The 26,527-nt window shown below is 38.6% G+C and overlaps 1 protein-coding gene across 1 annotated transcript in view; it reads left to right on the top strand.

Annotated features, from left to right (window-relative positions):
- The window catches only part of CPPED1 (calcineurin like phosphoesterase domain containing 1), a 38,387-nt gene extending 15,996 nt beyond the window's left edge, over positions 1-22,391 (top strand). Inside the window, exons 3-4 of the mRNA XM_062503347.1 lie at positions 8,431-8,853; positions 22,159-22,391. Coding sequence (XP_062359331.1) covers positions 8,431-8,853; positions 22,159-22,391 — 656 coding nt within the window. The remainder of the gene's footprint in view (positions 1-8,430; positions 8,854-22,158) is intronic.
- Positions 22,392-26,527: the final 4,136 nt, after the last annotated feature.

Raw genomic sequence — 26,527 nt, 5'->3', positions numbered from 1 at the left:
CAATTTTGGGCAGCAGTATGTTCTTTATGTGAAAAGTGAAACTGCTGGCTACATGTCTCCTCAAAATTGTATACCCTATCCTGTCTCCCATGCCGCGTTTCTTCATGTAATAAAACAGGCAATGATGTGCAACAAGATTTTAAAAACAGGTGCCAAACGTTGGGATTCTGAGTTCATATTTAGACAGCAATTAAGTGACAGTTTTTCAAATCAGTACTTCTCCATTTGTCTTCTGCTTGACAATTTGATGATCAGAATATGAGATGAGATAGGCCTACTGGCTTTTATACAGTTAGTCCCTCTTATGAGCTGTGACATGTCCGCAGAGGAGAGTGAAGTTATTTACATTCAGAATAGACAAGCCGCAGAGCTGAGGAACATGAGAGCTGATGGTTCTGGTGGCCAGACAGCGGGATGGCTTCATTGCTGTTTATAATCACTGTAACATTTGAAGACATCCTCCTGGGAGAATCACAACTGGATTAGCATGAGCCTCTTTCTCATGCCCAAGTCGGAAGTGCAACTGCCATGGTCCAAAATATTTGTCTCTTGTTTCTGTTAAATGTGGAGTTACTCCCTCCAAAAGTGTAGTTTGTATAGACAATAAATCTTGAGACACAGGCTTCAGTGTATAATTGTAAACACCTTATAGAGTAACTAAAAAAAACCCCTCTTTAATTTGCCTAATTTTCTAAACTGGGGAAAGCACACACCATAGCAAATGTTCCTAATCAAAGCACTATTGTTTAAAGCCTATTTGTGAATGTTCTGAATTCTCTTACTTAAAAACACCATCTTGGGCTGGTCAGGAAAGGTCAGTGGATACTTGGTTTTTGTAAGAGCTGAAGTTGGTACATTCCAGGAAATCCTACCTGTATTTTGGCCCAGGATCCACTAGAAAGGAGCATTGAGGAAGTGTTCCATTTTACCACACTTGATAAAGTCCACAGTAATTTGCCTACGTGTGTTCTTCCTTTTTAGGAAGCATTGCCCAGCCGTTTGGTGAGCAGGGCTGTAACTTTGCAGCTGCTTTGCAGCCAGCTGAGCTGTCCTTGGCAAGGCGGGTGCTGCACTCTGCTTTATTGCATGGTCACACTGCAGGGACCGAGGTGTTGGGAGCTGGAGCTCTGCTGCTGGTGGGTTTTGCACACAGGATGAGATAGGAATGTAATGCTGAAATCTACATGCAAATGCACAAGCTGCCATTTATACATTTGTGAACTGAATAAATTACAGAGAAATGTCAGGTCCAATTCAAGTTCTTAATGCTATATACAGTGATATGGTAAGACACTCCACAAAGGAAAAAAATCTGTGAACTGCTTTTAATACTGCTTTTAAACTACTATTAAATAACCAATTTTGCTGAAACGAAGGATCATTCATTTAAAAAAAAATTGCCCAGATAAAATTAGGCTGCACTGCTAGTCCTTAAGTAAGGCATATATGCAAGGAGATATTTTGTCAAGTTTTAATTTTAAATAAAAATATAATACGTCTCAAAAAATCCCTTTCTCATCTGGAAGGCGAGAACATGAATTCTGATGTTTGATTTGTCCATATAATGGGCATAAGAGCAAGTTAAAAAATAGTGTCTTAAAATATGATTCCACCTTTAAAAATCACTGTAAGCATTTCACCTTTATTTGCTTTTTTGAACTGGCTGTTTGGTTGACTAACAAAAGCAGGTTTGTGTATTTTTTTAACTCCCAGCAGCAGTGGCACAGCTGGGGAGGAGGCAGCTGTATTCCAGTGTCACTTGCAGTTTCAGCAAAATTGTCAGCTAAATCCCAATTCCTGAATCTTTGTCAGTGGAGAATTGTAATAGAGCATGAAGTAGAAAAGACACAGATCGACTTTTTAGGTGCAAGGTATAAGCAGAGGCTTTAAAATGTTTATACTGAATCAGGGTATAGGTAAAGGTTGTATTCGTTTGAGTGCAAGGTAACATTTGTATTAATGTATCACTCCCTGATCAATAGGGCAGTGTTTAGGTGTGACCTAATTTCCTGACCACAAGGTAGCTTAATCTAAATAAACTCACTGCATCTACTTCTTCTGCTGTTGCAGCCTAACTCCAATATGCTTGGTAGGATGGTATCCAAACCAAAATTATTCTTGGCTATTTTCTTCTCCAAACTCTTACGCTAATGTTAATAAGAGCTAAGAATTTGGGTAAGCAGCACATTATTTGTTAAATATCTAATAATAATTGTTTAAAGAAATGCCACTGTGGTTGCATAAATAAACATTTTGTAGTAATTATCTGATTCTAGTAAAACCTAATGGAGCATTCAAAGCCTCAAACAGCTTACTGTGAAATTAAATTTGCTCTAATCGGCCCAGAGTAGGGAAGCATCAGAGATCTCCACCTATGTCTGACAGGCTCATATTGCAGAGAAACCACTGGGCTGTCAGAAGCAAATATTTCTTCTTCAGCATGTATATATTTATTTGTATTTTAGACCACGTTCTCTAGTCTAGTCTACTGTTGAATTTAGAAATCCAGTTGGCAGATCAGTATCTCTAAATATTAAAATCTTTGAGATGCAATTAGTTACACAGTTTTCTCAGATCTTATATTTTATGATACGAATACCAGAGACAGTACTAAAAATCTGGTACAAGTACTAGATATTTTTATGAAGTTTTTTTTTTTTTAATTAAGTTCAGGTTTGGTACTTTAGCTTTCAGGTATTTTTTCCTGTTTGTGGTGATTTCATCAGAAGCACAGACCCAAAGGCAGTGGTGGCCTGTGCTGGCTGTGACAGCTCTGCGTTGCTGGGAGATGGGTAAGGATAAGAGCAGAGTTGAGCTTAAGTGAAGGATAATACTTATTTTCACAGCAGAACATGGAGCAGTAAATGCCATGAATTAGGTTGTTAAGTGGTCACCTGTGTGGCTGGCACTCAGAAAAATGTCAGCATTTGCAGTCATTATATTTAATGTCATGCACTGGAACCAGGAGCAGTTGATCCCCTAATAGGCTTCCTTGTTCAGTTTGGGATTTTGTCATTGCTTTAATGTAATAATTGTTCATTATTAGCTTAAAGTAGAGTTAAAATTTCTTCTTGTTTTAATGCCCAAAGTTGTAAAATAAAATTAATTTGTGTTTTCATGTAGGGAAAATTTTGTGTGATCACTTTTGGAGTCTCAGAACAGATTATTACTTGTTTCAAATGTGCTGAAAAATTCGCTTACAGCTGTAGACAAATGAGTATTCCAGATTCTGCTTTTTACTGGAACTAATGAAATGAGGTTCTTTGTAAGTTAGACTGAGGAGTCAGTCAGGAGTTTGTTCAGGAGTGAATCTAGTCATATTTACATTATTTTTAACTACATAATTTTTTGTTCATCATAAAATTGTCTTCAGGCTATTTGAAGATTAGAAATATATATGTCTAAAGAAGAGAGGAGACATTTTAGCTATTACAGCAAGACTAAAGCAAAAAACCTATTTCAGAACATGACCATAATGGGTTTATTAAAATGGATCAGCTTATTCTTGCATGTAATAATTTGGAATGATGCAGTGCGTTGCATTAATTCGTTACAGCAGACACCAGAGGGGAAGCTTTTAAGTTTAAAGCAAGAAACAATGAAGAGCACCAGTAGGACTGAACTGGATGGACAGAGAGGTCTTTCCTTCCTATGCAGTGCTCCGTCCATTATCACATTTTTGTAGCATCCCAGGATGAAAAAGAACGTGAAGACCATGGTGTTTCGTTCTGCTCATGGCCCATGAGAGAATCGCTGCTTTTCTGGGATGGGCAATTGTGAACAGATGAGTAGAGGGAAGAGTCTGGCCCTGGCAGTCAGGAGGAGTCACCTGTATTGATGAGAGGGGAAAGGGCAGGAGAGAAGGCAGCACAGTGAGGAATGGTGTCAGAGTTCTGGGCTGGGGAATCTCCGTCTTCATCAGTGCTCTGAAGGGATGCTGTGGGTTGGTGTTTTGAGAAGTGGCAAGATTAGAGCTCAGGGGGCTTTTTTTATGTTAGTGCATAGCAATCAGATGCAATTGCAGAAGGAGCCTGGAAGGTACAATGTGGTGTTGCTGATACCATTGGGTTTGGACCTATGATGTCTTCCAAGTGACAGGGGCACCAGTGGGGCTGTCCCTGGGAATGGGTCAGCAGACAGGGACAATGTAGGAACTTGCTTGTAAGGAGCCTTCTTAATCTGGAGCCAACAGCCAGGTATCCAAGACAAGAGCAGAGATGAAAGGCAGTCCTGGTTTGACAGGAGGAGGCTTCTTCCCCACAGACATGGAGACAGCAGTTACATTTCCTCCAGTGCAGCTATAAAAAAAGAGTGTGTTTGAGTATAGCCTTGGACTCCACTCCTCCCTAGAAATTTAGGGAATAGTGCTAGGGGAGTCCTCTAAATGGGGGAGTAGGGCAACTGCAGACAGTCATGAAAACACACAAAACAGGACAAATGTCTCAAAAACAGAAAGTGCTCAAAATAGACTCTTTGATTTAAGCAACTGCAATGCATTATATGGCCCAGGAATCTGTCTGCTGTTGTTTTTGAACAGTCATGTGGTTGTTTTCAACAATAATTAGTTGTCTTGTGATGTCAGAGTACTTCTGGTGTCATCCTAAACTACAGAAGGAATGGGCCTGGTGTTAGAAAAATCTGTTTTTCGTCAGTGGTGTTTTGACATTTTCTATTTTGCTTTTATCAAATGTAGGTACTATTTCTATTTGATACTTTGTATAGTATTTTTGTCTGCAGTGTAGCTCTTACTTGTTCTTTGATAGTCAGTCTCTTGGGTTAAATGTTAAACAGATTGCAGTTGTCATATCAGGGCCTTTCAAGAGTGTTGCTGGCATAAAACTTAATTTTTCTTTTTTTTCTTCTTCAAACTGAAAATTTTTGCTTTCCATTAAAAAACAATATGTTTGCAGCTCCTGTAAGGAGTGTCCTTTGGGACACTTAAAATGGATTAAAATACTGAGACTACATAATGAGAAATCCAAGAAATGATTGTGCCACATTTTTGCATATTGTTAAATTATTTGAAGCTGCCTGAGCTAAAGGCTTCTCCTGTCTTGTGGGGAGTACTTAGACTTCTCCTAACACCAAGCCAGGAATGCCTGGGGGTACCACGTCATAATGCCATCATAATCCCACCTCCCTTTTCCCCTCCTGATTCATATCAGTAGGAAAAGGGGGGTGCTATTGTTAATTAATTGGTAATTTTTCATTTGGAATACTTGCGGAGGAAAAGGTAGTGTTGGTGGAGGTTACTGTAGGGGAAGGATTGTGTTACACAAAAATTGCCATCAGTACTGCAGATACAGCTTGGGGGGAGACAATGCTTTGAGTTGTTTTTAATAGCTGGTGCCTTATAAAAATTGAACCCAGCCCGATCTTAGAGTGGTGCACCCTTCTGTGGTATACCAAAGGAAACTGTAACTAAGGATTAGTAGCTAAAGGATTATTTCCTTGGCAGAATAATCTGTAATTCTGCTGACTGAAGACAGCTCCAGCAAAAATGCTGTAAAAGTACTGTCTTGCAATCCAGGGCAAACAGGGATACACAACAGAAAACAACAGGCACGGCGACATTGCACCTTCATGCTCCTGTTCACATCACTCAGCTTTCAAAAATGATTGACTGGGAAGCTGTGGAAAATTGCATACAACTGCACCAGCAACAGTTCTCACTTTCATGTTTTTCATAAAAGCCAAGCTGCCCTTTTATGGGCTATTAATTTGTGAAGCCATTTATCTCAGGGCAAGACTTTATTTACACAACCTAACATAAAGAAATAAAATTGTGGCCGGGGATTTAAAAATGTCACTGCACATGATGCCAGGATAAACATCACGGAAATATATTTCAGTTGCATCTAACCTGGCACTCACAAATAATTTTTTTTGTGTTGCCTTGTGGCACTATATTATTTCCCTATTCGCCTACAACAAAGCTCCTGCTAAGCCAAAGAAATACATGTCCATCAAACAGAAATGTTCCTCATAAAAATTGGAATAATTAGATATTAAAGCTCTGTGCCTGAGAGAGATTAAAAGGATATTTTTTACGCTGTGGCAGGGACCACTTTAATTTTCTAGTGGCTTCCTTCCTTACCACTGTCCTTGTCTTCTTTACCTGTTACTTACCTCAGATGTAAAGTCAGGGCGAGGTGCCTCAGGAGGGTTCCTGTGGCACACTTTGTGTGTTGTGGTCGTGCAGCTCAGGGCCAGTGGGACATCTGAGCCCTTCCCCTCCAGCACTGCACCAAGGGGTTCTGAGACATTCCTCCATTTCCCCCACTTTTGTCTCTGTGGGATTCTCTTCTTTTGAAGTCGTTTTGACCTTCTGCCAAGAAAAGGTCAAGGCAAGATGCAGTTGGTCTAAACCAATCTCTCCTTAGTAGGATTTCCTAGGCTCTTGGGCAGAGACCTTGTTTTCCATTTTGAGCAATCTGTTTTCTGCAATAAACACTGAGTATGTTTCTCTGTTGCTATAGAAATAATATTTCATTAAATGAGGGAATCAGTGCCCTGCTGTCGACAAATCTAATCTAAGTGTTAGTCTCTAGAGCTTGAATTTCACTGCTGGGAAGAGGTATACATAATTCTGCAAATTATTTCTGTAACTTTTGCATAAATGTCTTTATACTTTGCAACTGTTAGCTAAATTTCCCAAAGTGATAGCATGGATTTTAACATGGTGCAATGTGTTTACATGGATCTGAACAGAGCCTTCCCCCCCTGCATTTCCCTGCCCTCCTCCCCCATACATTTTCATATTTAGAGCTTGAAATTTCCGATTCTTTCCATAGGAAAATGGGAAAGGCCAGTAAAAGCAGAGCTCTCAGCCAGGTTCCTTACCCCACAGACAGCAGTGTGCCAGGTTTATTTGAATTTTTGGTTTCATTTTTTAAAATTCTGAGTCTCCGAGTAATATAGATGTTATTAGCCTTGATTTTTTTTTTCTGAGATTAACAAGAACAGCCTGTAATGACCATTAATATACCCCAAAAAGTGATCTGCTCTCCACTACTTTCTAGACTCCCCTGGGTATCATATGGCCAGTATTTGTCAAGTCACTCAGAGATTTTCCTACAATAACTTTCTACCCTCTGCAGCAGTTAAACCCAAGAGAGTTGTGGATTTGTACTTAATGTACCTCATATCAATGTCCTTACATTTAGCCATAATTTAGACTTAATGGTTTTTTTCTCAGTATTTTCTAAAGCTATAGGATTCTGGTAACAACAATAAGGTGGTACTAAAGCCTGTAACTGTAAGTTCTGTAAAACAAAATATTTGTTAGTAAGGGTCAGTGTTTGTCAACATGTTCATCATAAGTATTTTGAAGAAATTGTAAAAACCCCTTTTATCTCATAGTTGCAATACAGGAACCTATTTATGCATTTTTGTGTATAAGGCATATGTGTAGTTAGGAGAGTAGAACACAGTTTAAAAGTACGTGATGGTTGATTGGCACAGACCCATGTGCAAGTGTATGTTAGAAACCTGTATTCAGAGTTCTTGTAAAAATCCTGTTACAGCTTTTGGTTGAAAAATGGAGTTATTATTTGTGAAATGGGCCCATGCTAGATGTGTGTTACATATTGCAGGACAAAACCAATTTCTACATGTTCATTTAATTCATTAATAATAATCATATCAATGGCCTCTAGTTAAAGATTAGTCTTGAGAAAACATAGGAAAGACTCTGCAATCATTAGAAGAAAATAACCACCCTTTAAAAACTTCCTTTCTAAATTTTTCAACGACTGTAAATCAATATGTCAGTAAGATAAATCTTCGTAGGCAGGGACAAATTCCTGACATCCAGAAGAGTAGCTGTATGGATATGCTTATTAATATAAAGGCAGAGATGCAGGAAAAACTAGCAAAGTACACAACTACTTTTTTTTTTATTTAATATCATGCTTATTATTAAAAGAGACTCGTCATATAAATAAGTCACCGCAAGACACTGATAGTTCATGTAATGAATAAAGGAAAACAAACCTAAAACCCAACAACCCTTAATTTTGTTGCACAGTCATAAAATATAAGCAAGAAGTTGACCTGGTTTTTACCCTTGTGCCGTTACACCATCCAGGGGTGCTGCATTTTTTCACTACATCATCAGTCTGTAGATGCAAAGAATCAGCTGAAGCTCCTGGTGCAAAGCAGTGCCCATGGCATCACCTACTGCTGTGCTGTCTGCTGGGTCCTGGCCAGAGCCTGCCTTCAGGCCAGCTACTGAAAATGGCTGAGGCCTTGGTAAGGGAGGGACAGGGCTGCGTAGATGTACAGGGATAAAGTGGAGATGTTTGCATGGGCACATCTAATACACAATATTTTCTTATTATGCACAAGTCCAAAAACAAAAGCTAACAGTGAAGGTGAGGAAAAAACCCATAAACACTCTTTCTTTTTTTTTTTTTCTTTTTCCTTTAGGAACTCGATGGAAAAAAAGCCAAGAGCAAGATTTAAAGGATGTTCTGAAAAACACTGACCAGGACATACCACTGGTATTCGTCAGTGGGAATCATGATATTGGCAATACTCCAACAAAAGAAACCATAGATGATTATTGCAAGAACTGGGGAGATGACTACTTCAGCTTTTGGGTTGGAGGTGTTTTCTTTCTTGTGTTGAATTCTCAGCTATACTTTGATTCTTCCAAGTGCCCTGAGTTAAGGCAAGCCCAGGATGCCTGGCTCGATGAGCAGCTGGCTGCTGCTGCAAACCAGAAATGCAAGCATATAATTGTATTTCAGCACATCCCTCTGTTTCTGAGCAAACCTGACGAAGACAACGATTATTTCAACTTGGATAAATCAGTTCGTCAGGAGATAATGGAAAAGTTTCATAAAGCAGGTATTTTCTCAAACTTTCCTACACCTGAATTTTTGTTTCAAATTGTTAATAGCTCTGCTGCCAGACAAAATACATTTAACTGAAATTGTACTGTTTCCAAGGATTTTTTGAATACAGCTTATAAGCCTCATTGTTTCCCACAGATCACAATTATCAACTGAATCTACTCACCTGTAAAAAGTACCAAACAAAATTTAAAACTTTGAGTGAAAAGTAAAAAGCTAAACATGAGAGGTTCCTTAACATAAATAGCAAGGGTTCCATTTTGCAAGTACTGACAGATATAAGACAACCTGAGTTTTTCCTGCCTACAGAGGGGAAGATCAGGTATTACCACAGGAGAAAAATACAGAATTTATGTTTTACATAAAACATGGAAACAGAATTCACAATTACCTTGGAGGTTGCTTTCTCCCACACTGAACCAATTTTAAACCAAGAGTGTAATGCACCCCAGATTTATTCAGTGTTAAGACAAGTCTTGCTCTGCTAAAATCAGTCCTTTGCACATCCGTTTCTAATAGGGGCCATGTCTGGGATGAAGGGCAGGTGGAGCATGTGCTACATGAGTAATTGTACCAAATCCCTCAGCTTTGTGTGATGCCACTTGAGTGCCATGGAGACAGACACAGTACACAGCTCCTCCTCCATGCTGTTCCCATTGTTTTCTGGTAATTGCCTTCATGTTCCTGGAGTGTGCCAGTTCCTCAAAATTTCCTGCCACCCTGCCATCGCTGCATCAGAATGTCATTTTCTCTGTATCTATAAGAGAGCACATTATTTGGATTACTGAACAATGCAGATTTTTTTATCATCTTCTTCCTAATTTACCATCTAATTGTTAAGCCTGGCCTCATCTAACTCAGCCTAATTTCCAAGCTCTCAATCTCCTACTGTTTCCAATCAGTGGGGCCAAAATTCACAGCTATCTGAGGGCTCTCCAGGGCACTGATTTATTTGCAGATTCAAGATTTACTAGTGGGGCTTTTTTCCCCATAAGGAGACATGTTGAGAACACCTCATACCTCTCTTCATTTTCGTGTCAGTGTTAATATAGTGGGAAGTGTTGCTCTTGGAGAGCTGGGCAGCTGTGACTGCCTATGTGCCATGGACTGCAGCACATCCTGGTTCATGGGTGTATCCCAGGCCTTAATATGGGAACCACAGCAGTTCTGTTCTAGGATTTTCTGTCATAAGGTAAAAGAAACATTATCATTGTAACATTGTTGTTACATTGTCATGTTTCTTAGAAGGGTGTCCAGAGGCTTAACCAGAAGGTGGGAAGGCTTTGAATGATGGAGAAAAGGAATGGAATGGGAAGTGAGCAACACAACTCTAGGGAAGAAATTCCCAAACTCTTTTCTGTGCCACTTTTCTGTCCCTCCATCGTTTCTTCTTGTGTCCCTCATTCCCATCTCTTATAAGTTGTTTGGTTCCTTAATGAGTGTGTTTAAACACTGATCTGTGGCATGCTCATTACTATACACTGAGTCAATAGGTAGCATTTGCAAGTCAATAATCAAACATTTTGCTAATGAAATGAATACAGAGAACAAGCAGCTCAATAACTCTAGACTGCTGGGAAAAATGAACTGAATCAAAAGTTGGCTCAGAGTTACCTTAGTAACGGGTGCATTCTGTTTCCATTTTATTATTCCATCTAAGAGCAGCCTTTGTGAGACCACAGAGGTCTCAGCAGGTTGCAGAGAGGCTGTTGGCATGATGGGGTAGAGGCACAGAGATGCAAGGATACCACTTGCTTTCTGAACCTCTGTTTTGCCAAAGAATAATCAAGTTTAGCACATCATTAGACATGAAATTGGTTTTCCCCCAGTTCACTTCATACAGTCTTGGAGGATTAGAACACAGAATATTGCTAATGGAATCCCAAAATACTTTGTTTGGGTTGCTTTTTAAATTTATTTAGAAATTTGGTATAATTATTTATTGTGGAAAAAGAAAGTCAGTCTGCATTTTTAGGAGACCACCATGCTGCCACTATTCTTCTCCCCCAGCCTGTTACCAATCCTTCCTGGAGTCCTTCCTGGAGTCCTTCCTTCCTGGAGTCCTTCCTTCCTGGAGTCCGTCCTTCCTTCCTTCCTTCTTTTGCTGTTTCAGTGCTTGGAACCATGTTTGTTGTGTCATTATGTCAGTAACATGTATGGTTTAGGGTGTTTGGCATTATTAGATAGGCATCATATTTCAGTTATTTTTAATCCAGGATCAAACCTGAAATTACCCCAGTTCTCAGTTTATAGTTTTTTAGAAGTGTCAAACATGGAGTCATAACTCAGCAGTTTAGAGAGGTACAGGAAAGGAAAGATAATCTAGTAACTCAGGTCCTTCTGAGAACAAAGACATTCATATGGATTGTGTAGGAAATAGTCAGGTAGTTAAAGTATGGTCATGTGGTCACATCCTCCCAGGTCCTTTAAATTGAAGTATGCAACTTCAGAAAACTCTTATTTTAATTCCAAAGCCCAGATCTTCTGTAGGTATTCTCTTCTAATCACTCCCCATGTTACATAATGGTTTTGGTGTAAGTATCTGCTCATTACAAGCAGAGATAAAAGACTAGCTGTAGAGGCTACATCTGGTATGAAATACTGAATTACATTTCTCACATTAGAAGTGTCCTTAACAGTTGGGCTAATTAAAGATAAAATCATGTCCTTATGATAAATATTTATAATTGAAAATCTGGCACTTGTAAATATGTATTACTACTGTGCAAAGTTAAACCATACTTGTAAGCTGCATGTGTAAGAAATCCTGCTAGACCATGGGGTTTTTTCAAAATGCATTATAACAACTATTGTCCTTGAAAATGTGATTTTGGTCACAGTGAAAACCAGCTCAGTTGAGAACAGAATTTAGCATTTAACCAGAGATACCTTTCTGAAGGTATATTGGTATAACTTCTGCAAGTCAGGGCTAAGTTGCCAAAGCTCAGTCTCTTCTACATGCAGATGTTAAGTACAGAAAAAAGCTGTGTGCAAGATCTGTGAAAGAGCTGACCTGATGTTCTCATCTGTAAGATCTGCTGGAGTCACTCGACTCTGCTGCATGAAATGCTTTCATGCTTTTATTCAGCTTTTAAGGATTTTACAGTGCTGATATAAATAGGTTTCCTCATAGCACGGTAAGGAAAATAAAGTAGTAATGGTCTAGCCAAGAATCTGGTCTGCAAGTCGTGTGTTTGATAAATATAAGCAGAAAATTAAGTTTTCAAATTAGGCAGTTTATGTAACAGAAGACCTACTTTTTCTTACATATCTCATTCCAGTAAAATTTTCTTAGGACATTAAATATTTTTTTTCTATTACTTGAAAAGTATGGGTATTTTTAGTGAGCTACAGACAATCTTTTAAAGACTTTTTGTCCTTAGAACCATCACTGACATACTGAGCATTACTTTAATATATTAAATACAATATAGTAATAAATGTTTCTTAATGGCACAAATCAACTAAAGCATTAAGTGAATGTCTGAACTTGTTTAGGAGCTCTGTTGAATAAAACCTAAATTAGTAGATGGTTTTTCACCAAAAGGGTTGAAAAAAGATCTTGTTTCAGAGCTAGATTATGAATATAGGTGGTCTGTATAGCTGAGAGATGATGCATCTTAGAGAAAATAACTAGACCAGAAATAGACATATGCAGAAGGAGATTCCCTACAGTCTTCAGCTTCTTTTAATTAAAAAGTTTTAAATTCATCCAAGTGTCTTCAAAGCAAATTTTCAGATGTGGTTTAAAGTACTTAATATGCACATAAGGGCAAAAAGAACAACCTAACTTCATTAAGTGGTGTATTTTTTCATTATATTTGTGACTGGAGGTGCTGTAACTTTTAACACCTTTACTCATTAAAAGAGTGTGATACATCTACATTCTCCTCTTAGAAATGTTGTGACAGGAGAGCAGTGTTAAAGGAAGAAGCAGCTCTCAGAACATCCACAGCTGAGATATATTTGAGCACAAAATTAAAGCAGGGAGTGTTGAAAGCTGTTGTTTCTAAAATTTTCCAGACAACATATGCTATGTTTCATTATTTTCTTTGTTGTGTAATCAGAGTTGACAGGGGAATAATATTTTCATCTTCCTGCCATTGAGACCTTGATTTTGGCAAAGCCCATACATTGAGTGAGTAATCTCAGTGCTTATGTGTCAGTATTTAAGATAATTTAAATACTCTCAATTTCAGTGATTTAGAGCAACCTCTTTCAAGGTTGCAGTTATGCACTTATGGCCCAGGTAGAGTGACCACATTTGATATATTCTGTGTAAGAACATAGAATTCTATGTAAGTTCCCCAGGTATGGTAATATAAGTCTTGCATGGAGATACACATAGACATAGATTTTTTTTTTCCCAGAAAATCAGTAGCAAGTACAAAATACATATAGTCTGTAAGGACATTAAGCAGTATTTTTACTCGGATAAGTTTTTGAAATCAGTTTTATCCACTGGGCCAAAGCTTCTCCTTGATCCTTAGAGCACACAGCAATCCAGGACTTTTTGAGATTTGTGTCAGCTCTCTGAGAAAGCATCACTTTCAAAATGGAAAAAAAAAAAAACAAAACCAGGAAGTAAATTCCACTGAAAGGTCACAAGAGGCACTCACAAAAATGAATTTGAAGGCCAGAATGACCTTCTAGAGACAGGACCCCTAAAGGCTTATTTAGGCCAGTGCTCTAATTAGGTGATCTGGAATCACCCTCTGGCTGTGCCTGTTGCTTCTCTGGTTATATAGGAAAAACAAGTGACACTGAAATACTTTTCAGTATAGTTCTATTTAATATTGTCTTATAGAAAGAAGCTTTTGACATAAATACACTTTTCAAAATAATATTTCATCTCCTGCTCACACAGACCCACTGATCACCAGCCACACCAAACTCCTGATTCTTCAGGGTACAAAGCAAATTTAAGGCAGAGGTTTCCTGCACATTTGCAGGTAGTGTTTGCAAACAAGAATCCATGGGATATTTTCATTGAGATGCTTATAGAGCTGTGCAATGTAAATTCTAGTTACTCAGTTCTCTTTTACATACAGCTCTTCTGAGGAGGAAGGATAACAGAGCTTCAAAATGGCTACACAGAATAATTCTGTATGTTACTGAGGGCTGACCAAAGAGCTTATGAAAGGGAGATGATCCTCAGTACTTACCAGCTGGACTGTTTCTTTCTACTAGTGCTGCGAAGTTGTCGGGGCTTTTTTTTTTTGATAACAGGGTCTAAGTGCCTGAGCACTGAGCAGTTAGCAGTGCTGTGACTGATGCTTTCACATCTTTTTTTGTTTGCTGCTGTAGCACCTGCTTGGCAGATGAGGCAATGCAAAGACTCTGAAATTTCAGTGAGATAAAATCAATTCTATTCCACTGAAGAGATTTTGTTTTCAAAGACTTCTAAATATTATCATTCTTTGTGTAGCACTGGAGTCTCAAGAAGATGAGGTATACCACGTGCCCAGGGGGAGAAAAAAAGGTGAAATAAAAAATGCCTATGGTTAATGTGGCTCTTGTAGGGAAGCTGAAAGAACATCATTTTGGAGTGCAAAATTGTTGTGAGAACAGGTATTACTCTTGAACCCACCACATTGTTCAGCACTTCAGACATCAGCTGTACTCTGCAAGTGAAAGGAAGAAAGAAAAGCCAGTTTGTGTCTGATACTCCAGGGAAAATGTTCAAGATTAATTTATCCATATGACTTAAATGGTTGTATTTGCTAGAAATGGTGCCTTATACAAAATACCTATGTACTCTTACCTGTGTGGGGGTGTACACACATATCAAAGTATCATCTCCCTGGGCCTGTAACTTACTTGCTTCTCCTCTCTTTGAAAACTCTGACAGGGTACAGGAGTGTTGATAATATTCAGATCCTTCAATACAGTTTAATGGCTTTACAGAGCTGTTTTTCCACCTGTTGCTTCCACTTTGGTTCTACTGGTGCTCCTCTCTGGCTCCTGCACTTTTGAGGACAAATATATCTGGGATCAGCTTTTTCTAGTCTGTCCTCTTTCGTCAGTCCTTGACTGAGAAAGAAATTTGTGTGGTGACTCAGGATTTTTGGATAAACATAACTCTATTTAAAATCTAATTTTATCATTAAACTTGAACAGTAATGGGACCAGAATGGGGGTTTCAATAGCCCAGTCTCCTGCTGCTTCTACTCCCCCCAAACTCTTGTGAAGGCACAGGATAGAAAAATGCATAGTAGTATTTCTTTCCAGGCTTCTTCCCACCTCCAAGAATTTTTGTTTCAAGGACTTACTGTGTCATAATCATGTTATTAACATAATGCAATTTAGTGATTCCTCTCTAGATTTGTTCAGTTGATTTGTGAAAACTGCCAGCTTTCACAATGGTCTGCAGGAGGGAATTTCATGTTTCACAGGTCTGTGAAGAAATGCCTCCTTTTGTTTGCTTTGAACTTCACCTCAGTCTGGGTGGAGAGCCATGAACCTGTACCTGAAATGCAGTGAGCATTGATTCATGTCTGCAGTTATTGTAAAAAAAAGTTCATTAATCAGCCCTTAAAAGGTGATAATCTGAACCATATGATAAATTTCATTGCTCAGTCAGAACCACCTTATTTTCCCAAAATTCTCTACAGAGAGCATGGGAAGAGAGGCAAGGTCTGTACTGTACCCATTACATATTTATTATGTCATTCATATTGCACTAATTCAGCCTTCTCCTTCTTTTACAGTCTCATTTGCTTTTGCTGAGAAAAGCATTTATTTAATTGAAGGCTCAGTCTAAATAAAGCATGCTACTGATTGCCTATGCTGATTATTCCAGGCATTCTCCTCCTAATTTGGAAAATCTGCTTGCTTTTCTTTGTGTTATTTTTATGTTGGTAATTTTTTCCCATCTTTTTACTCTGTCCATAGCACTGGGTTGAGCAGTTTGATTTCCAGCTGAGGAGAGATCAGTCACAATTTAGACACAGCAAACCTGTCTCAAAAATGGGGTTGGACATTTGGAGCTAGAGTTGGAAAACAGCTTCTTATGAATTCAGGGGGGTTTTGGAATCAAGCCATAGAAATGAGTGTAATTACAGAAATTGGAGTCAGACACCCCTGAAATTTAAACTATTTCAAGTCTAAATTACAACCCAGTATTATCTGATTATGTGAGAAAAATTGTTTCCAGGTGCATGTTTCTTTGGTTTTTTGTTTTTTTTTAATTTCGAGGTAAATGTACATGCATTGTTTTCCATTCTGTGTCATTTGCATCTCAGTTTCCCTAGAGACTGGGGCTCAATCTGTATTCCTAGAATTAAACTACAAAACAGTAAGTTTTTCAAGAAGTTAAGAGGTGTTACCTGTTTCACAAAATCTTACTGTTACGTGGTTACAGAATACTCCTTGTTTGTTTAATGAAGCAAGGAGATGATTTGGCTAGCATTTCTTGTTTAAAATGGAGACATCAACATGATTTAACTATTCCTGACATAGAAAGGCTGGTCAAAACACTGAATAGAAAAGATGTGGCTGCTTGTTGGGCCACACAGAGAAGGCAGGCCAGTGTCCTGTTTCTTTCCTGCCCAAGTGGAGTTGAAAACATGCCCAGTCTTCCATGTCCTTGTGTTTTTCTAAGCTACAGAAGACAGCAGTGGAGTCCCAAGTAAGAGAACTTGGGAGTCTGGGAATTACAGGACTGCAGCTGCACAATAAGCTAAGACAGGGGTGCTATCACTCCCAGGGGAATTGTCCATGAGACACAGCTTTGTTCTTTTACAATGCAATTGCATCAAAATCATGCTGACCCTTTTCCCTGGTGTCACAGAAGGGTTTTTCTGAGTGATAAATGATAATTTGCAGAAGGAGTCTGCTGCACTTTCAAAATTCTGTAAAGTAACCTCAGCTTCTCCTGCTAGCACACAAACTGCCTCCTGCACGGTACTCAGTTGTAGTCTCCTTTTGTGTTATGAAGTTTTTTCTCACCTGGTTCTTGTCAGAAATAAAATCAACAGTGTGCTGACAACACTGGGATAGCTGAAGTTTTCTTCTCGTTTTCTTCAGTGTCTCCAGGGTTGAAGAAGGTGGTGAATATTTCAGTTAGGACTTGGTTTCTTTCAGAACATTCCTCTTCTTTGGGTTGCTTGGGAGTTCCTAAGTTCTGTAAGATGGCCACAGTTACAGAGAATAATCTATAAAATCAGAGCTGCTTCAGCCTGTGAGGATGTGATGGTTGTACACAGGCAGCTGCTTCAGAGCCTGCTTGGATCTCTTGGAGCCCCCTGATCCTCATGTGTGTCAGCTTTTTCTGTGCAGTGTCCAGAGCAGGTCTCAGACACTTGTGTAGACAGCTTTCCCTGGTAGGCCAGTGAGGCAGTCCAACAGTTCCTGTTATACCCTCTCTGTAAGAAAAGCACCTTTTAGTACATTGTGCTGGTGTGGATCACAAAGCCTCCAGAGAAAGCCAACAGAAAAAGTGAAGATGGCAACGCTGGTAAAAATTGTCCAACTTCCCAAAGCTGTTAAAGTGAGGAAGATGCAAATCAACAAGAGCTTGGTGAAGCTCTGCTACCTATTGGTGAGCTGGCTTTAGAACTGACAAAGGAAACAAAGAGAGGGGAGGAAAGTCTTCAGAGACACTTCTGAATTTCATTTGGAAAAATGTCTGCAGTAGAAGCCACATGTCAAGTGTTCATAATGTGGTTTTGACTTGGAAAAAGGTATCTATATTAAAATATTAACTTATTTTGAAATTTTATTAAAATTGAGTTCTGCTGTAAAGATTCTGCCTATGAGGTAGCATCAAAGGCTGAACTGCATGAGCTGGTAATTCCCCTCCTCAGCACTCCCCACTTGCCTTGCCATGGCCACTGAGTGGCCTTACACCCCCAAGGGCCATAATGAAGTCTATGAATTAGCACAAAACCAAAGTATTTATATGCATGTTTTATGGTTGAGTTGATGAAAAGTCTAAGGCTTATCAACATATGTAAGTATTACATCTCATCACATGGCTCTTGAACAATCCTTGTTTGGGTTTGTTGTTACATCATGAATTATTTTTGCTAAGTAGGCTGCTCTGAGCTCAAAGAACTTGTACCAAAATAGGTATTTCATTCTTCAGTAGGGATGCATTATTTTGAAGGGAAAAAAAGTTATCATCAGATCTTTAGAAAAGGAAAATCTTTTTGTCTTTCAGATTCAACTTTTTCAGATCAGAACTAAAAAGGACATTTTGTGCTTGATCAGAAAATGATGGTAAATTGCATGGGCAGGAGAACAGCTTTAGTTTACTAAAATCAGAAGCAATTCCTGTATCTAAACCTTTTTTTACAAAGATACTGAGTTTTTTTGCATATTGACTGATTCATAAAACCATGTTTGTTTGGAGGCATGAAGCTCAGTGGGTTTAGGTGTTTTCATGACCCAAGTACAGTTTTAGCACAGACAGAACAAGACCAGCACTGGGTGGAGCCTGCCCTGCATCTCTGGCTTCCAGTCCTGTCCTGTTCAAAAATTGATTTGGCAGTTCAGATCTTCTTTCCTTTGCAGATACTCTGTAATCTGTGTCCATGTTGTTATGCAGTCTGGGGTCAGATGATGATGATGATCACAGATACAGGATGTGTGAATTGTTTTGGGTTTTTTTAGTGTAACTGTCTGCAGAGGTTTTTACTTTATTCTGATTTTAATCCATTTTTTCTTTAATGAATAATCCATTAGATATGAATAGGTCTTGCAGTAATGGATCCAGCTTTTTTTAGTAAATGGATACTGTGAAACCTCTAGTCACATTTAAATTCAAATAACTGTGTATTTCATAAAAAATTAAATAATGAATGGTTGTGAAGGTGCTGTTCTTTGGACATTTATTTACACAGGAGTTTTTTAGTACTTCATACAGCTTTTATATCAATGCTGCTTCCAGCTGCTGTTTAAGAATCCAGTGATAAAAAACAAATCAATGCTCTACCTTTTTTTCTTCTGTTGCAGTGGGAAGGGACTGTATGGTTTAGTGTATAGCTGAATGCATTTAACTGACCTGGGGATCCATTAAAGTGGGCTATAAAAATGGGATCTGCCAGGACACTGTTCTTTCCTCACAGGGTTTGGGGGGGAAGGGGGGGGGGAGGTGTTGGTAGCAACTTGACATTATTACTTCAGAAAAACATCAGAAATTAATAAATTAAATTTGAGTGCCCACATCTCTAAGATTCTTTTTATGTTAAAGATCAAAAGCAAGAGCAAAGTAAACTGCCTGCTTGTATCTTGGTATTATTGCAGTGATGGGTTCAGCTTTCCTCCTTGTGCTAACTCACAGAGTGGGTGCAGTACAGCTGAGTGGGCAGGAAAGGGCTCCTGCAGAAAAACCCCATCAGTGAACCTCCTGTCAATACCAGCAGTGACCTGTTGGTTTCCTTGATCAAGGTGTAGCATCCTGTAACCCAGCTAGAGCTAATAATACCACTAAAGGGTATCTGAAAAATGGAGTCTGGGCAAAAGTTTTTACTCATGTCTGTCTCTGTCTAGGATAGATTTATCAAAATCTTTCCTTGAATTATCAGACAAGTGGAATGCTTTTTTTGTTTAGCATAACTACAGTTCCTTTATGACTTTTGTATCATCTGTCCTAATTACACTTAGTCAGGGTTTGGTTAACATATATGATGACACAAAGTCTTGGCTTCTTTTCCTCTTTTAAATCAAAATGTTAAATTCTTTGGATGGTGGGAAAATGCTACTTTAGGACACAGGTTCTTCCAGTAAAAAGAGTGAACTTATTTCCCTTCCAAAGTACTTATTTCTGTTACCAGAAGTGTGTCACATGGGTTTGCACCTCACTGTGGGTTTATGATTCTTACTGGTTCTTAATTTTTTTGTAGACTAAAGTAGTTCTGCTTATCCACAGAAAAAGTGGAAAAATACTTAAAAGGCTTTGTTACCTTGTTACAATAGCAGCATCACTGACTCCTATTCCACCACTGTCTTTTGAGGGACTCTGAGTTTCTCCAAAGATGTAAAAACATTTCGCCAGTTGTTCTGGGTTTGTGCATGTGAGTCAAAGCAAGCTCCCACAGCTGTGCTGCAGTCTTATTCACCAGTATACCTCATGCAGCAGCCAGAGGAGTGTTCCAGCAGCAGGACAGTCAGCCCTGAGACCCTAAAACAGGGGAACAGACGAGTTGGAGCTGACAAGGCCCTTGTACCATTGCTCAGTGACAAGCAATTTGAATGACTTCATTCTCTGTTTTCTACCTTGACTCATTTGTGTTTGAGAAGGGCTTAGATTTGAAATGTGAAAGCCCATGTATCTCTTACCACAGCAGAATAATTTATATTTTGATTTCCAAGCTGCTTAATTTTTAACTTTACTTTGAGCCAAGTTTATATATTTTATATCAGTCTTCAGATCACTCGCTCCTACAAAAGCAAAGAACTGATGTTAGCCAGCTGCCTAAAGATGGGTTCACCTGCTTCCCTTTTCACTTTATCTCTGGGAAAGAGATCTAAATCTACTGCAGGAGAAAATGTGGAAGGTTTTTTCTGGCTAAAGAAATAAGGACTTCCATGTGAAGTTGTAGCATGTTTCTCATGGCTTTAAATTTTCTCATGGCTCATGTTTCTCTCTGGCTTTAAATTGCCTCTGCTGTTTTCCAGGATTTCTGCTGTTTGAAGGCAAAATCAGTTGTTGCTACCTTTTTATCTTTTAAATGTCATTTAAGGTTGTAGTGTCTCACAAATTCCCCTCTCTGGCCTGCCTACAAAATTTGCAGTATTTTTAGCCATCTGGTCCAGTAATTTTTCTGTTTCACAACAGTATAAAGTAGCATTAGATGCAGCTTCAGGAAACTCTAAGAGTCTGGACCAAAGGTCCAAGGACCTTAGACTAAGCATGCCAAAACATAATCCCAAATCCTGTTTGTAAAATTAGCTATTTAAACTAAGCCCACATTTCCATTCAAAATAAAACATGTACTACCTTAAATTAGCAAGAAAACTGATGGATATTTTTTTACTAAACTCTGAATGCTGTTCCGTGTTGTGCTCAGCTGTACCTTTGGCCAGAGCATGGAAGGGCTAAATGGCAGAGGAAGGTGGAAGAAGCTGTGGATGAAAAGCCTTGTCTAGGGCAGAAGGTTTTCTCTTGGGAAAGAAGCTGCATTCTCAACTCTCTCATGAGGTTTGCAAACATTGACAGGAAAGAGAAGTACTTGGCTACAAGATGACTCTTTTTAACTCAGACTCAAGGACGTTTAATAATTTTGTAATAAAAACATTTTGTTAAAATTTATCAAATATTGGGAGGGGAAGATAATCTATTTGGCAGCATGAATCTGACTTGTAAGGATGATCAAAAAGGCCATTCACAGTAACAAGGACAGCTTCTTCCCATCTGTTTGTTTATGTTTGTAAGACAGTGGAAACAAGAAGTAGAAATTACTGGTTTGGAGGTGAGGATTACACAGTTCATTTGATTTCAAGTTGTTTCAAAATTTTGTATAGGAACTCCAAATTTTTTACTCCAATAAAGTCCAAAATATAAGTAATCTATGTAAAAAAAAAAAAAGGATAGCCAGAACAGCCTTAAATCATTAAAAATAGAGAGGAAATCAGAGTCAACCTGCCTTATTTGTCCTCATACCTGATAATTGTTAATTCATGTCATTCTAAGTCTGACTCTTGTGGGTGTCAACCTTTCCTTTCCTAGCTGCTCCTCTTTCTTGCCCTCTTTTTAAAACTCACAACCTCTTCTGCTTTATTAGGTTTCTGTGATGTACCTGGCTTTGTTCTATCTGTGATACCCTCAATGTCTTGTGAAATGACTACTACTTATCTTCTCATGTATGTTTTTTGTTGTCTTGCCCCTTTTATTTTTTTAAGGTCACTGGCCTTCTGTGTACAGGTTTAAGCTACCCTTAGTAAATTTTCTTCACACTAATTGACAAATACAGCTCCTCCCTCTTGGCCTTTCAACCTGTGTTTCAGTCCCATCATTCTCTGGGCAGGTATCTCATTTCAATCAGCTGCTTCTGGACTGTCCCTTCTTTCTGGGTAGAGGAGTGGAGAGATAACAAACACATCTTGCAGTGGGCATAAAGAACTCAGAGTCCAGTAACCCTAAACACAGCTAGTGGAGCACAATAAAGTTTGTTTAATTATTTATGACTATTAGAATTATTTACTACTGTTTACTAGTGCTTTGTTTAAAATGCAAGTTTAGGTAAATGGTTTAGTTTTAACTTTTATGTTTGATGAGCCATTGAAGAATGAAGGTAAACGTGACGCCTGTAAAGTGCTAACTAAATAAATACATACTTTTCTTTTATCCTAACAGGCATTACAGCTGTATTTTCGGGGCATTACCATAGGAATGCTGGAGGGTCCTACAAAGGCCTGGAAATGGTGGTGTCATCAGCCATAGGATGTCAGCTGGGACAGGATACACACGGCCTTCGAGTGGTGGTTGTGACAGAGGAGAAGGTGGTGCACAGATACTACAGCTTAACTGAACTGGGCAGCCATGGCATAGAGAAGGAGCTGCTGGATCTGCTTGCTAAGCAAAAGTAGGCTGTGTCAAAAGATGTTTTTCCATATTAGGTAAATATAAACAGTTTCATAAAGTTTCCCCAAGCAGAACTACAGATTTCTGCTGCAGTGTCCCAGAACAGCTCTCACTTTGTTGTCATCCTAAACAACAAGAAAGTTGTTGACAGCGTTTTTCTTTTTGAAAATGAGATCTTATGAGGAATATGGGAGAAGAGCAGAGCTAATATGGAAACGTCATTGAAGAGTACACTTCTGAGAATTTTCACTTTGCTCCTATGTAATACTTCTTATTACAGAGAAACTGGCATCTATGACCCTTTAACTTGAGAGGGTATTTCAAAATCAATAAATGTAGTAATTTCTGTTGCCTCCTGGACAATGAATGGGGCATATTTTTAAAGAAACAAATCTCAAAAAAAAAAATTCAATCATCAGGCTTCTGCTGACTTTTAGAAGCTTTTGGATCATAGCCTGTTACCTTGGTGCCATATTTTTCTCCCTATTCCCATACTTTGTTTTCTTAGTTCTTCAGAGCCAGGAGCAATATGCGAGCAAACACATTCTGGTTTGCAGTCACAGCTAGGGTTTCTGTTCTATCTGTTATAAAGTTTTATATAATGTTATATAGTTTTATAGTTTCCATTATGTAGTTTTATATAATGAAAAGTCTGTAAATGAGGCTGATATAAATGTCACTGACAGAAACTAAAGGTGAAACAACTATTTCCATTTTTAAATTTCACTACCATTCAATTAGCATATATATCCTGACTCTAGCTGCAGAAGTTGGAATAATTGCATGGGAAGAATAATTCTGTACAGAATACTCTAATCAGAAGTCACTTTGTTGATTCCTAGACAAGCAGAGAGCTTTGATTTCCAAATGCAATGTAGAGTGCCTTACTGTAAGACAGTACAGAATACTACAGAATATTGAAAACCCTAAAAAGTATGTTTTCTTCGCTGCAATAAGTCTTTAAAAACAAACTTATGAAACAGTTTACATGCTGCAATCCACCTCTTTTTTTTACTAAGTGTATCTAGTTTGTTGCAAATAAACTCTTTGTGTAATTAACTCATACCTGTTGGGGTTTTAATTGTCTAGTTGAACACAGTACAATCCATACCATGGGTTATCTGGAACTGGAGCTGGTGCAGCTTTGGCACCTGAAGAGGGAGGAGCACAGTGAGCATCATTAACGCTTTCTATAATGTTTTAGTTATGTACTCACATACAACAGTGTTCCCTAGAGGGTGTTACAGGTATTTAAATATGGTGAGAGGTATGAAATGCTGTGCTGCAGAGTCAGTTTAATTACATTTTAGTCACAACAGTTTATCAAGGAGTCTCCTTCAAGCCTGATTTGTGGAACTGCTGAGACTGTAAAATCACCTCTGTAGCATTGCCTTGCAGCAGTGAAGTGACTGTACCTGCAGCTGGACAGGGCCTCCTGGGGACTGCAGCCCCATGGCAGCAGCTTGAGCAGAGGTAATGGCAGATTCAGAGAGAAAAGAAGTGATTTTGCTTTTATTCTCTAGCTGCCTTTGCTTAGCTGAATGTTTTCACAGTCTCATTTTCAGTAAAATGTGGAAAATGAGAGAACATTTTGTAGCCATATAATACAATCATGGGAAGGATATTTAACCATAGTTTGTGGCTAGACATTCCTGTATGTAGTAAAAAGTTACAAAAATAAGCTGGGGATGGGGTTTTTTAGCAGTATAAATGACAAATTTTGTTTCCTCACTTTTCTCAGTGTAATTGGCTAATGTAGAATTAATACTGATGTTCTAACTAATTTGAAATGGCAGAGGTCCTTGCTGTCACTATGCCTTATCTTGTTTATGTCAAGAAAAATAAAATACGTTAAATTATGAAACAATTCACCCGTGGATAAGTTAATTATAATTTAAAACAACATCTTTTGATGTTGAGGACATTATTTTGGCACCTCCAGCAGGGTTGTTAATTGTAACTCTGTCAGTGCCAGCATATGACTTGCTTTAAAGCAAGATGTCCCTAACAGTTCAAAGTGCTGATGAAACAAGAGAGCAAGGAAGTCCCTGTGTTGGTGGGCTCAAGAGGCTGGGCAGAGATTAAAAAACATCAAGTGACCACAGTTCATTTTGGTTTCTCTTAGGCTGCTAGAAGGATGAGATAAACCTTGATGATTCTTATTAAATGAGGAAAATTCACATTAGAACACCAGAGCAACTGGTGAGGGTAACCAAATACTACATAATTAAGTATAGTCTGAGGGGGAGACCTATGAACATGAGGCAAAGGACTGAAGGCAAAGTCTTTGATAGAAATCCTGGTTTTCCAGCTTCAGTGTAAGCAACAAATTTAAGAACACACTATTTCTGAACCTTTCCAAAAAGACGTGTGTACACTGTTTGCCTACTGCTTGCCTTTAGTGCATTTGGGTCCAGCATCTCATCTTGCAAGTTTTAATAGAGGTAATATTTTTATAGGGCTTCAGTATTCAGCTCCAGGAGATTAGAGACATAAATTAAATACTCTATGTCTTATTAAAACTTAATCACATTTTATACTGGCAGAAGTAAAGTCTCCCCTGCCACCCTTGTTTGCAGGCAGCCTGTGCCATGGTCACTGCTTGACGATTCCTTTCTTACCTAAGCTCAGCAACTTGGTTCCTAGTGTCTAGCTTTTCCAACATTATCCTCAGCTGGTTTTATTCTGCTATGAGACAAATAATTGAAGACACATCTAATGTAAGCAAAAAACAGCAGCAGTAAAACCTAAACATTTCACTGCTTAGAAGGGCTCAGCTTCCCCTGTGTGTCATGGCTCAAATGTGTGTGTGTCACTGCAGGCTCATACTCATCGTGTCACTCCTTCATGCTGGGAAAAAGCTGCTTCGCTTCATGCCCTCCCTGAGCCTTTCTGTGCACACTCCAGCTGAACACAGCAATATCCTTTGGAGCAAGGGCAACCTTCACACACCCAGCAGTTCCTAGTGTGCTTGCCAAGCAAACCCTGACATTACCTGACACATCAGGATACCAGGGAGAAAAGCTGGTTGGTATCAGAAAATTGTAAATAGAGAATTTCCACTTCACTAATATTCTGTAGTTACCAGGAGTGTCTCTGCCGACATAGGGGACATCACGTGGCATGTATGGAAGTGCAAAGCCAGGTGGTTTAGGCTGCAGGCACTGTGCTTGTGGACACTTCATTGGAAAATGCTCCCTAAGCAAAGTGCAAAAACAAAACATATAATAGAGAAAAAGCATTAGACCAGCATATTAAACTAGCTTCTAGCCTAAATGAAATACAACTATGCATCAGCAGATACAGAAGGGGCATCCCCAGAAAACCCACAACACTCAGAATTAAAGCAACACAGACAAAACAAAAGCTTTTCAAGCAATATGGAAAACATACCCCCAGCACTTCAGGGAAAAAAAAAAACAAAACTAAAAATCTCCAAAACCACAACCCACAGCTCAGAGAGCCATTACTTTTTTTAATTGACATTTTTATTTGTTTCTCTACAAGTAATTCTTCTCCATTAGCACTTTGTCAAATGCAGATAGTTTAGTATATTTCTACTAATAAACACCTTTCTTTTTTCCCCTAAGAGACCCATTAAAGCCTCATCCTATTTAAATTTATAATATCGTTATGTCACTTTTGGGCAGCCAGAAATTGAAACATCCATCTTCTAAATATATCCTTATCTTTCTCAAAATTGCTTAGAAAGGTCTAGCATTGTTAAAAACCACAATTTGGCCTTTTAAATTAACTGCTAATGGCATTACCTGTATTCAAATCTTTCTCACCTTCTTTCATATAAAAAAAGACATAGCAATACAGAAAGGTAGCTCATACTGCTCTAACCAAGATCCACAGCCCTACACAAGGCAATCTGCCTGTCCAGGGATTTCCTGAATCGTGCCACCAGCACTCCAGGTAGGGCATCACTGGACTGTACTTGGATACATGTGAGACAAAGATAAAACTACCAGTAGTTTTGTACTGGGTACTGTACTCCAGTACCCTGCAAGTACTGAAGCTGAGGCTGCTAAAAGATCACAGCACAAAGACAATTAATGAATCTTCTGTCATTTTTTTACAATACCTGAGCTGAACTTTAGTCTCACCCTTTTATTAATTCTAAGTCTTGCTCTGT

The sequence above is a fragment of the Cinclus cinclus genome, chromosome 16 (genome assembly GCF_963662255.1).
Source record: "Cinclus cinclus chromosome 16, bCinCin1.1, whole genome shotgun sequence".
Taxonomy (NCBI): domain Eukaryota; kingdom Metazoa; phylum Chordata; class Aves; order Passeriformes; family Cinclidae; genus Cinclus; species Cinclus cinclus.
This window is presented reverse-complemented; position numbering and strand designations above follow the sequence as displayed.